General features: G+C 45.3%; 1 protein-coding gene across 9 annotated transcripts in view; it reads left to right on the top strand.

The window, feature by feature from the left end:
- Positions 1-12,609, top strand: part of EML1 (EMAP like 1) — a 204,356-nt gene that overhangs the window by 149,636 nt on the left and 42,111 nt on the right. For all 9 annotated transcript variants that reach the window (XM_086362994.1, XM_086362992.1, XM_086362991.1 and 6 more), the window contains exon 4: positions 40-174. In XM_086362994.1, coding sequence (XP_086219120.1) covers positions 40-174 — 135 coding nt within the window. The remainder of the gene's footprint in view (positions 1-39; positions 175-12,609) is intronic.

Here is a 12,609-nt window from a genome sequence, read left to right as displayed (position 1 = left end):
GTTCTCTGTCATTTCACTGTCTTTCCTTCGCACTTTCAGTACCGTCAAGAGGACCAGCTCATCTGAACGGGTGTCTCCTGGCGGTCGAAGGGAAAGCTATGGGGATTCCAAAGGGAACCGGAACCGCACAGGATCCACCAGCAGTTCTTCTAGTGGCAAAAAGAACAGTGAAAGGTAAGGGGTGTCTTCCCGCCCATGCCTGCCGTTCCAATGTTGTGTGACCTCTCTTCCCCAGCGGTGAATCCGAAGGCCCCCCTAATGTGCACATAAGCAAGGAGCCCTCGTGGCTCGTGCGCCTTCTCCGGACGTCACTGTGGGCTCGGCAGACAGCTCCTGGTCACAGCTCACCCCAGCTACCAGCCAGGTGGAGAACTGTGACTTCAACTCCCTATGCATGCAGGAGGCATTCTTGAGAACTTGCTTAGTACCAACTCCATGGAATTTGGGAAGCTTCTGAATTGATAATGTGTGGGACACTTTATATTTCTAAAACTCTCAGCTCCCCCTTTTTTTTGGCTGCATTGGGTCTTCGTTGCTGTGCACGGGCTTTCTCTAGTTGTGGAACACAGTCTCTAGAGCACAAGGGCTCAGTCGTCGCAGCATACAGGCTTAGCTGCCTAGTGGCATTAAACCTGTGTCCCCTGCATTGGAAGGTGGATTCTTAACCACTGGACCACCAGGAAAGATCCACTCAGCTGCCATTTTAAAGTTAACTTTAGTGGCTTAAGTTTGTCAACAACATTTTCTACGACAGACTGGGTAAAAAGTTGTAATTGCATGATTTGTCAGAAATTATTTTTAATATCGAGCTAACACCAGAAATAGGAACCACCTTCTTTCTGGTTTCATGAGTCTTTTTCTTTGAGGTTGGTTTATAATGGATTATGATAACTCCCTGTTAAACTCAATGGCACCCCACTCCAGTACTCTTGCCTGGAAAATCCCATGGATGGAGGAGCCTGGTAGGCTGCAGTTCATGGGGTCGCGAAGAGTCGGACACGACTGAGCAACTTCACTTTCACTCTTCACTTCCATGCATTGGAGAAGGAAATGGCAACCCACTCCAGTGTTCTTGCCTGGAGAATCCCAGGGATGGGGGAGCCTGATGGGCTGCCATCTATGGGGTCGCACAGAGTTGGACACGACTTAGCAGCAGCAACATTTTATTAGTGAGAGCTAATTTGGGGCATTTTAACAGCTTGTTTTACGTCTAAGAATGTATTGTGTATATGAGGACAGTTTCTCTGTATATATCTACTCAACATACTTTATTCTTTCTTTTTAAACATCATGCTTTAAATTTTATTCTCTGTTGAGCAAAGCTTAGGAAGGAATTTCAGCTTCACAGGCTAACCATGTTTTGTTTTTTGTTTTTTTTCCAAATGTTCATGTAAGGAGAAGGCTTAGTCATAAAGCGGTGGACTCCAACCCACAGGCTGTAAAAGTTCCAAGTTTGTAAGTCCACTCTGATTCAGTCCTGTAAAAGAAGCTTAAGCTCTTTTTTGGTTTTATTCCTAAAAGACATGCTTTGTATAAAGAGATTGCAAGCACCTCTCATGTCTCTGGCAGGTCAAATCCACAGCCAATTAATAATCTCAAAACCACTGACATGGGGCTGTTGTCTAATTTAGACTATTAGGACTTCTTATCAGAAGATTATGCTAATTGGGTGATAATACCTTGGAAATAAGACCAAGTGGTTACAGCAGCAGCAGAGCATGAGTAAGTGGGAGATGCAGGGTGGCCTTTAGGCTTCTCTGAATTTAGGGTAAGCTCGGAAGTTGACCTGAGATGTCGAGCTCTAGGCAGTTCTTAAAAACTTGGCTCCTTCTCTGCACATCTGATTTGTATTAAGAATTTCCAGAAAGAATCTGCATTGTGCAAACTCCAGATCTGTTGTATCTTTTAAGTCCTATGTCTTAGCTCAGTGTGCTGGGTAAATATTTCCATGAAAGATATTTACAAAGTGTGTTTTTTTTTTTTTAATGCCAGGAAATTTTGATTTAGAAACGAAGGACTGGGAAAATTTACTAATCATTTTCTAAAAATAATTCAGGCAACTGAACATGGCCATTTAAACATAAGTTCCTTGTCTCATTAGATCCCAAGAATAGTTGAGACCCACGTAGTGCTGGACTCTTGAAAGTCACTTGGACTGCAAGGAGATCCAACCAGTTAATCCTAAAGGAAGTCAACCCTAAATATTCATTGGAAGGACTGATGTTCAAACTGAAGCTCCAATACGTTGGCCACCTGATTCAAAGGGCCAACTCATTGCAAAAGACCCTGATGCTGGGAAAGATTGAGGGCTGGAGGAGAAGGGGACAGCAGAGGATGAGACGGTTAGATAGCCTCACCAACTGAATGGACATGAATCTGAGCAAACTCTGGGAGATAGTGAAGGACAGGTGTGCTATAGTCCAGGGGGTCACAAAGAGTCAGACACAACTTAGCAATTCAACAACAGCAACACCACGTGTAGTGCTGAACTGGTTGAGTTGCACCTAAGGAGTTTCAGAGAGAAAGTTCCTGCGTTCTGTGGGTCATTGCTGGTACTGGCAGATGCCTTTAGGGACCCATGGAAATGATGGCAGTGGTAACTCAGACAGAAGGAAGAAGCAGCTAGAAGCAATAGAGGTGAAGGTCAAGCCGCTGCATCCGTCACTGCCTGTCCACTTCCCTTCATCCTTCCATTCCATTCCCCATCAAGAGCCCCTCTCTTGACCTGGAACTTGTACCAAACCAGAGCTGGAGTTTTATAGATCAATGCCCAGTCTCCAGGGCTTAAAGCAGGCAAAGAAAGGGATGGAAAGGTGCAATTCCGCTTTTAAACATTATGGTCCTCAGTAATCTAAGACAGCATGACCTCTTCCTCATCACACACAAATATCTGTCCACGGTCTTACCTTGTAACCCATTGTCCATGTGAGGTTACTATGCCTAGCAAGATGTAATGGAAAGGACACAGGTTCTGGAGTAGAAGAAAGATCTGGGTTTGTAAACAAACGTGGCCACTTCACTTCTCTGAGCCTCAGCTTTTACCCCTCTGTGAATGAAGGATTTTATATCTTAATGCCCTTGAATCTTGTCAGAGAGCTAACTGGTAAGAAAACACCCAGCACAGCACTTGGCACTCAGCAATGGCAGCTGTTGTAAATCATGGCCTGTTAGGGGAAAATATAGTTCGTGAGGCTTTCCAAAATTCTGAACTTGATTTTCCCCGATTGTAAGATGAAGGTGGTGGATGATGTCTGAAGTTGTTAGTCTTTATTCGGTCTAACACATACTAACTTACATCCACTGGACACTCTTATGAGTACAACCTGGATTTTGGCAAATTCTAATTGGCTGGAGAGACATAAAGTATTATACAGTCGCCCCAGGATGTCCAAGGACTGTTGGTTCCAGGACCCCACCCCCATGCCCATCCCCAAATCCATGGACGCTCAAGTCCTTCAGTTAGTGGTTCTGCATCCACAGATTCAGCCAACCATGGATTCTTATGCTTGTGTTTGATCCCTTGGATGCAGACACAGAGGACTGACCATACATTCTCACGGTTGTTAATGTCACATCAGAATGAACTGGTGTTCAAGCACTGAGACCCCCAGGAAAGCTCATCAGAACATGAGTGAGTGAGGGTGACCTTAGAGCTGTGACTTTGGGTCTGTCCTGATTCAGAGAAGAAGCAAGTCATTCACACCAGGTAGCGCTTGAACTTGTATCGGCCCCAAACCATTTGCTGTAAAGCTCGCAGCTACCACACAGCATATGCAAAGCTATCTTAGCACACCCGGCACTTGGTGAAAATGAGAAAGAGGCTCCTTTCAGCATTCTTGTGTCTCTGTAATAATACTCACAACAAATATAAAGCCATTTCCTATCAATTGTATAGATCTTACTGTCAAACATAAAGTAATAGTGTTTTGAGGTCCTAAACATTTACATTTTCTAAGATACATTAATTTATTGAATAATCATCATGTTTTATGTTCTTCCTGGTGGTCTCAGTCTTCTTGCTCATGTATCTCATTTCCTTTGGAAATGGTCACGGGAGTCAACAGTCTCTCTTGTGACGCTTTAGACTTTTATCTTAGAATAGTTAACATTTTAAAATATTTTCCTTGCAGTGAGCCACAGAATTTTAACAGCACTTATTAATCTTTGCACTGACACAATTTTCATAAGAACAAAAGCAATATTCAGCAATGTAATATTTACCTCATGTATTATTGATGGTATATTGTGAATGTTAACAATTATTTATATAGTGATTTGTGTCATAATGAGGTACTTATTAAATTTAAATAGGGGCTTGATAGTAACACTCTGATAAACAACCTGTACTATCTAATGTAGCCTAATCCAAGAAAGGGGTTTTGTTTGTTTAAGTGTTTCATATCAGACAGAAAAACAGCTACTATTTAGAATGTACAGTTAATGTTGCTGGATTGATAAAATGTTTCAATTATCCAACTGGTTCCCCCATTGTCATTTTGAAGGGAATAAGGTATATCAACTTTGTAAGCAAGACACTTGGTTTCCATCAAAAAGTTGTTGCAGTGTGAGCTGATTTTGTTCAAGTGAGAAATGTTACAGCCATCTGCTGGAAACCTTGTTGTAACACACAAACTGCCCATCTTTGGAGTCAACAAATATGAAAAAAGCTTCAAAACTGTGAAGACACCCACCACGTGCAGACTTGCCCTTGGACAGCCTTTAGTGTTGTGCAGCTGGCTGCTTTATCCAGGCTGCAAGGTCCAGAACTGCGAGTGGGACACTCAGCTCCATCCTTCTTGAAACTTCAGCCTCCAATGAGGAAGGCTTTTTTCTTTTTACTGAAGTATAATTGATTTACAATGTTGTGTTAGTTTCCGCTGCACAGCAAAGTAATTCAGTTACATATATATACGTAGACGATGCCCACTCTAATGGCAGAAAATGAAGACGAACTAAAGAGCCTCTAGATGAGAGTGAAAGAGGAAAGTGAAAAAGCTGGCTTGAAACTCAACATTTAAAAAAAAAGTAAGATCGTGGCATCCAGTTCCATCACTTCATGGCAAATAGAAAAAGTGGAAACAGTGACAGATGTTATTTTCTTGGGCTCCAAAATCACTGTGCACAGTGACTGCAGCCATGAAATTAAAAGGTGCTTGTTCCTTGGAAGGAAAGCTAATGTTTTAAAAAGCAGAGACATCACTTTGCTGCCAAACATCTGTATAGTCAAAGCTATATGGTTTTTCCAGTAGTAATGCATGGATGTGAGAGTTGGACCATAAAGAAAGCTGACTGCTGAAGAATTGACGCTTGCAAACTGTGGTGCTGGAGAAGACTCTTAAGAGTCCCTTGGACAGCAAGGAAGTCAAAACAGTCAATCCTAAAGGAAATCAATCCTGAATATTCTTTGGAAGGACTGTTGATGAAGCTGAAGCTCCATTACTTTGGCCACCTGATGGGAAGAGCCAACTCATTGGAAAAGACCCTGATGCTGGGAAAGGCTGAAGGCAAAAGAACAAGGGGGCGGCAGAAGGTGAGACGGCATCACTGACTCAATGGACATTAATTTGAGCAAACTCCTGGAGGTAGTGGAGGATAGAGGAGCCTGGCATGCTGCAGTCCGTGGGGTCACAAAGGGGCAGACACGACTTAGTGAAAGAACAACAACAAATATATAAGTACAATACTGTATGTATTCTTTTCCATTGTGGTTTATTATAAGATTTGTTACTATCGAATATGATTCCCTGTGCTGTACAGTAGGTCCTTGTTGCTTATCCATTCTAGATTTAATAGTTTGTATCTGCTAATTGCAAACTCCCAGTCTGTCCCTCCCCTGCCCTCTTCCCCTTGGCAGCCACAAGTCTGTTCTGTGTGTCTGGGAGTCTGTTTCTTTTTTATGGATAAGTTCAATTTGTATCATATTTTAGAGTCCACATGTAAGTGATATCATTTGTCTTTGTCTGACTTCACTTATTATGACCATCTCTAGGTCCGTCCATATTGCTGCACGTGTCATGATTTCTTTCTTTTTCATGACTGAGCAGTATTCCATTGTGTATATACATGTGCACGGACACGCCTTCGTTATCCGTTCACCTGCTGATGGACATTTACGTTGCTCCCATGTCTTGGCTGCTGTGAGTAGTGCTGCTGTGGATATGGGGGTGCGTTATCCTTTTGAATTATACTTCTGTCCAAATAGATGCCCAGGAGTGGGACTGCTGGGTCATATAATAGCTCTCCTTTAGTTTTTTAAGGAACCTCCATGCTCACTCCAGTACTCTTGCCTGGAAAATCCCATGGATGGAGGAGCCTAGAAGGCTGCAGTCCATGGGGTCGCTGAGGGGCGGACACGACTGAGCAACTTCACTTTCACTTTTCACTTTCATGCATATGGAGAAGGAAATGGCAACCCACTCCAGTGTTCTTGCCTGGAGAATCCAGGGACAGGGGAGCCTGGTGGGCTGCCATCTATGGGGTCGCACAGAGTCGGACAGGACTGAAGTGACTTAGCAGCAACAATTAGCGTGCTGTTCTCCATAGCTGCTCCACAGTTTACCTTCCCACTGACAGTGTAGGAGGGTCCCCTTTTCTCCATACTAGCGGAGACAGTCTTTCTGGATGACACCTGGAGGTCCTTGTTGTTGTTCAGTCGCTCAGTCGTGTCCAGCTTTTTGTGACCCCATGGACTGCAGCACACCAGGCTTCCCCGTCCTTCACCACCTTCCAGACTTTGCTCCAGCTCATGTCCATTGAGTCGGTGCTGCCGTCCCACCATCTCATCCTCTGTCACCCCTTCTCCTCCTGCCCTCAATCTTTCCCAGCATCATGGTACTCTCCAGTGAGTCGGCTCTTCGCATCAGGTGGCCAAAGTATTGGAGCTTCAACTTCAGCATCAGTCCTTCCAATGAATATTCAGGGTTGATTACCTTTAGGATTGACTGGTTTGATCTCCTTGCTGTTCAAGGGACTCTCAAGAGTCTTCTCCAACACCACAATTCTAAAGCATCAATTCCTCGGCACTCAACTTTCCTTATGGTCCAACTCTCACATCCGTACACAACTACTGGAAAAGCCATCGCTTTGACTGTATGGATGTTTGTCAGCAAAGTGATGTCTCTGCTTTTTCAATCACTGTCTAGGTTTGTCATAGCTTTTCTTCCAATGAACAAGCGTCTTTTAATTTCACGGCTGCAGTCACTGTCCTCACTGATTTTGGAGCCCAAGAAAATGAAGTCTGTCAGAGGTCCTTAAGGCTCAGCCTTGCTTTGGTTTTCCTTGAGCATCACTGATGGTGGGATCTAAATCTTAATGTTCGGCCTGGGTTCAAGTCCTTCATCCACTGGCTGCTCACCCTCTCTTGTGCCCTGATATCCACATCTGCCAACACTGGCTCCCACTTCCCCCAGCAGGATTTATTTTCCCTTGTGAAGTAGTTTACTATTACACAAGGTAACCTGTGTTTGGGGATATCCAAATATACAAAAAGAGGAAAGGAAAACCCTCTATAATCATGGCAGTCAGAGGATTCGCAGCTCCCATTTTATTGTGTTTCCATCCAGACGTTATTTCTAGGGTGTTGCGTGTGTATAATTTTTACATAAATTATATTCTTCTGCACACATTTTGTAACCCTCTTTTTCATTTGCTGTGTAAGCATGCCTTTGTGTCAGGAAATATACTCTTACAACATTTTCTCAGATGAGGACCATCATTTACCTAGATGAACGCACTTTAATTGGGCATTTGGGAATCAGGAAGACTTTTCTAGTCCAGTCAGACCAGCCCAACCTCTGGAACAACGCCTGGCATACAGTAGGTGCTCGGCCTCTTAGTTGTGTCTGACTCTTTGTGGCCCCGTGGACTGTAGCTCACCAGGCTCCTCTGCCCATGGAATTTTCCAGGCATGAATACTGGTGTGGAGTGCCATTTCCTTCTCCAGGGGATCTTCTCAACCCAGGGATCAAGCCCACATCACTTAACGTCTTCTGCATGGGCAGGAGGAGTCTTTACCACTAACGCCACCTGAGAAGCCCTTGTAGGTACAGTTCAGTTCAGTCACTCAATCGTGTCCGACTCTTTGCGACCCCATTAATCGCAGCACGCCAGACCTCCCTGTCCATCACTGACTCCCGGAGTTCACCCAAACCCACGTCCATCGAGTTGGTGATGCCATCCAGCCATCTCATCCTCTGTCGTCCCCTTCTCCTCCTGCCCCCAATCCCTCCCAGCATCAGAGTCTTTTCCAATGAGTCAACTCTTCGCATGAGGTGGCCAAAGTACTGGAGTTTCAGCTTTAAGATCATTCCTTCCAAAGAACACCCAGGGCTGATCAGAATGGACTGGTTGGATCTCCTTGCAGTGAACAGTATGAACAGTAGGTACCCAATAAGTATTTGTTGAATGTATCTTTTTTACCCCAGCCAATATAACAGGAAGAATTTAGGCTTAAGGAGCGTCATGGCCATATCCGTTTTAATCCCAGCTCTGCCACTTTTGTTCTGGGACTGTGAACTAGTTACTTAATCTCACTGAGGTTCCTCTCAGCACCAGTGAAAACTAGCCCCTACCCACCGCCCAGGGCTGCTGTGAGGATTAAACAAGATAGTGTCCGTCGGTAGCATCCTCGGCATGGGGCTTGCCAACCCTGGGACTCCATAGGTGATAGGCACCACTGTTATTTGCCTTCTCCATTCTAGTGTTTGGGCTGATGTTTGCACAGCTTTGCTCACCCCAGTCCTCAGTCCTGAGTGCCTCTCTTCTTCAGGACATTCCAGAATTCTCCAACTTCCGTTAGAGACCTCACAGAAATTCTGCCACCTTATTCAGTCACTTTCCCAGCACTGCCTGACTCACTGAGCCCCTGCTATATGCGGGACACAGCATGAGGCATGGCGGGAAGTGGAAAGGAGCAGCCCACGAAGACTCGTGCTCTCAACAGACACAGTTGACACCCGCAGCTGAAAGGGGTCAATGTCCTCCATTTCCAAAGGTCGCTGCCCACACCAGGGAGGCAAAGGACAGTCAACTCAACAGGAATGTAGGTAAAAGGTGTGAGCAGAGGCAGTTCACCGAGAAAGAAGTACAAATAGCCAATTAATTAAGGAAAAGATGTTCAAACTCCGTCTTCATTAAAGTAACGCAAATCTAAAAAAAAAATAAATAAAGTAACGCAAATCTAAGTAAGAAAAATCTTTCTATTGTATTATAAAATCAAAAAGCCCAAAATCAAACAAATGCACAGCTCGGTGAGTGACAGCTTCTAACACTTAGTACATAGAGGCTCCCCTTGTCCTCAGTGACGTATGTATGTGTCTGGAGGCCTGACAGGGAGAGGAGAGCTCCAGCCAATCCTGCAAGACCCGACTCGGGATGCCCGTCTCTGGGAAGCCTGCCTGAGAGCCCCGGTCTGAGTTAGCCACCCTCCAGATTGCTTTGTTCCTGCCCATTAACCTTATGGGCTTCCCTGGTGGCTCAGATGGTAAAGAATCCGCCTACAGTGCGGGAGACGTGGGTTTGATACCTGGGTGAGGAAGATCCCCTGGCGAAGGATATGATAACTCACTCCAGTATTCTTGCCTGGGAAATCCCATGGGTACAGGAGCCTGGCAGGCCACAGTCCTTGGGGTGGCAAAGAGTCAGACACGACTCAGTGACTAACACACACATTAACTGTGTAACTCCCTCCCCACCTGCCAGGGGCGTCACCACCCTCCCCCCACCCGCTATACCTTTAAGCTTCAGGAGGGCATTAAAGAGCTGGGTCTTTTTTTTTTTTTTATTCTTTGTATTCCTAGCACTTTGCATAGTCTGTCTGGCACACAGTAAGTGCTCAACAAGCATTCATTGAATGAATGAAAAAATGTTTCCCGTATACTTGTTAAAACTGTGATCATTTAAGAACTATGCAAATAGCACCACCTATTGGTGGGTGATTTTAACACTACATTTGGATTCTAAAACGTTTACACTGGAAATGAGGTGACTTAAATGAATCTTTTTTTTTTTTTAATGAAAAGATTGTTTCAGTCTTTAAGCCAAGGGGTCATTTACTTTTTAACAAATGTTAAAATATATAAGCACTGATATTCTTTATTTTGTTTCAGTTTTGAGGCTGTTAGGTGAGGAGCTCAAAAAATACATGTAGGTTATTGTCAGTGAAATTAGGAGAAAGAGGGAAGATATTAATTAATAATCACATGTTAAGTATTTTGTTACATGTTATATTTGATCCTGAAGATACCCTGTGCCTCACAGTGCTTTTGGTCCTGTTTTATAGATGAAAGAATCTAGTGTTTGTGGAGGTGAAGTGATTTGCCCAAATAAAACACAAATCCAGCTGACTTCAAAATCTCTGCCCCTTCTGCTGTGTTAAACTAAAGTATTGGTTGGAGATGTCTATGAATCAGTAGTTTTTGACCCCAATAGTGACTTCTAAATATTTTAAATCTATAGTTCCTGAATGACCCTACTTGTATTATAGTTAAAAGCTGCTTACTTAGGGCAGGTTATAAAAGAATCATCATTTACGTAGCAGAGTATTTTGACTTCCAACAGGGATTATATTCCATCAAGTGAAATCATTTTCAGGAGTCATGGTACCGTGTTCTGGGAGGTACCATTTTTATAGATGAGTAAGTCTCAGGAGAAAAAAAAGTTTAACTTTGGAACAGTGTCTTCCTCGACCAGGCCTTCTTAATCATTTAATGAAGCAAGCACGTCTTCTCAGAAGCATCTGGCCCGTTTCAGTCCTCCCGAATCCCCGTCTCCCAGAGTGCCCTGTTACACAGGCCACCGATGTGGCAGAGACCTGCTCTCAGGACTTTGGGGTAAATTAGTAACAGATACGAAAATGCTAGGGCTTCCCTGGTGGCTCAGATGGTAAAGAATTCGCCTGCCAATGCAGGAGACCTGGCTTCAGTCCCTGAGTGGGGAAGATCCCCTGGAGAAGGAAATGGCAGCCCACTCCAGTATACTTGCCTAGAGAATTCCATGGACAGAGGAGCCTGGCGGCAACAGTCATGGGGTCGCAAAGAGTCGGACACGACTGAGCGACTAACACTTTCACCTTCACAAACACGCTAAGTGCAGATTCCACCACAGGGCTAGAGTTTGGGAATATTCATTGCATCCGAGTCTGAACGAATTCTTGGCAGGACTCTCTTCCCCTGACACACACCCAGCCTGCAGTGCGGCATCTGAATTATGGCAGATGAAGGGGGAAGTAGCCGCTTGTGACAGCCCTGGCGCCCAAAGTCCACACTGAATATTTACGGGGATTTTGTGCCACGTGACTTGGTCCTGGGCGGTTATAGCCACTTCATGGGTGTGAACTCGCAGCTTCCGGTGGGAGCTTTTCTTTGTGCCCACTGTCTGGCTTCCTCTCGCTGCCTTCAGATCCAGCTACTGGTCTGGGGAAGGCTCCAGATGACCTCACCTCCCCCCCTGACCCCCCGGTACTGCTTATACGAGGAGGAGTCATTCAGAGAGTCTCCTGAACCGTCCCGCCCTAGGGCGAGTACAGCCAAGCCAAGCTTTTTCAGCAGATCGCCTTCCTGCCAAAAAAAACAACCGCACCGGAGGGCACCACTGTTCCTTTAGGAGACACTGGCCCCGGCCGCTAATGCTGGACCAGCCTAGAGATGAGGGTCTGCCTGCCGGGATGGAGATCCTTCCGCCCCTGTGGGCGCGCTTCCGTCCTGCACCTCCATCAGTGCTGACTCCGGACTTGGATGGGCATGAAGGGAGCCTCACTCTGCTCCCCTCCCCGCCCCCCACGCCACCCCTGGGGACCAGGCCCTGGCTGCAGAGGCTGTGTGAAGTCACCCACTTCAGTTTTCCCTGGAGTTCACACTGCGGAGTGGGTGACCGGAGACAGACCACACAACACCTTGAGAGGCGGTCGTCTCTTCGTCTAAGTGGGTTCACAGCACGGGCCTGTTTCCAGCATGCTGGGTCTGAAGCTCTACCGAGGAGCTCACTCTCAGCTCTACTGATGCTGAGTTCAGGATCGGACAGGCGATGGGCGCCCGGCTCCCGTGAGCTGATGTTGACTGGGGCGACAGCGTCTTTAACTTCGGATCACTGTCGTCATCTGTTCTGTGGGTTTTCCCTTATGTCCGCCGTTGGGAAGATTCATTATCCTTTATAGCTTTGCATTCATAAGACAGGCACTCGTGATTGGAATAGGCCCTTTCCCTGGCCTCTTGCCTTTCAGGAGGGTGGTGCGTTGGCAGGGATCATGGATTGTAAAGTAAATATATTAATAGTATATTTTTCTATAGAAATTTAACTTTCTAAAATAATGAAACATAGCAATAGTATGTTTCCTAAATATACTTTGTATGAGTCACTCAGTCGTGTCCAACTCTTTGTGATCTTATGAACTGTATCCTGCCAGGCTCCTCTGTCCATGGAATTCTCCAGGGAAGAATACTGGAGAGGGCTGCCATTTCCTCCTCCAGGAGATCTTCCTAGGGATCCAGCCAGGGTCTCTTGCATTGCAGGCAGATTTTTTACCATCTGAGCCACCAGGGACTCCTGGTACCCAAAGGGTAGCCCATCGTTTAGAGCAGGATTTGAAGAACTATGAGCACTTCAGTACCTGAT

This window comes from Bos grunniens, chromosome 21 (genome assembly GCF_055505025.1).
Source record: "Bos grunniens cultivar Pamir isolate PY7600 chromosome 21, Bosgru_T2T1.0, whole genome shotgun sequence".
NCBI classification, from domain to species: Eukaryota; Metazoa; Chordata; class Mammalia; order Artiodactyla; family Bovidae; genus Bos; species Bos grunniens.
This window is presented reverse-complemented; position numbering and strand designations above follow the sequence as displayed.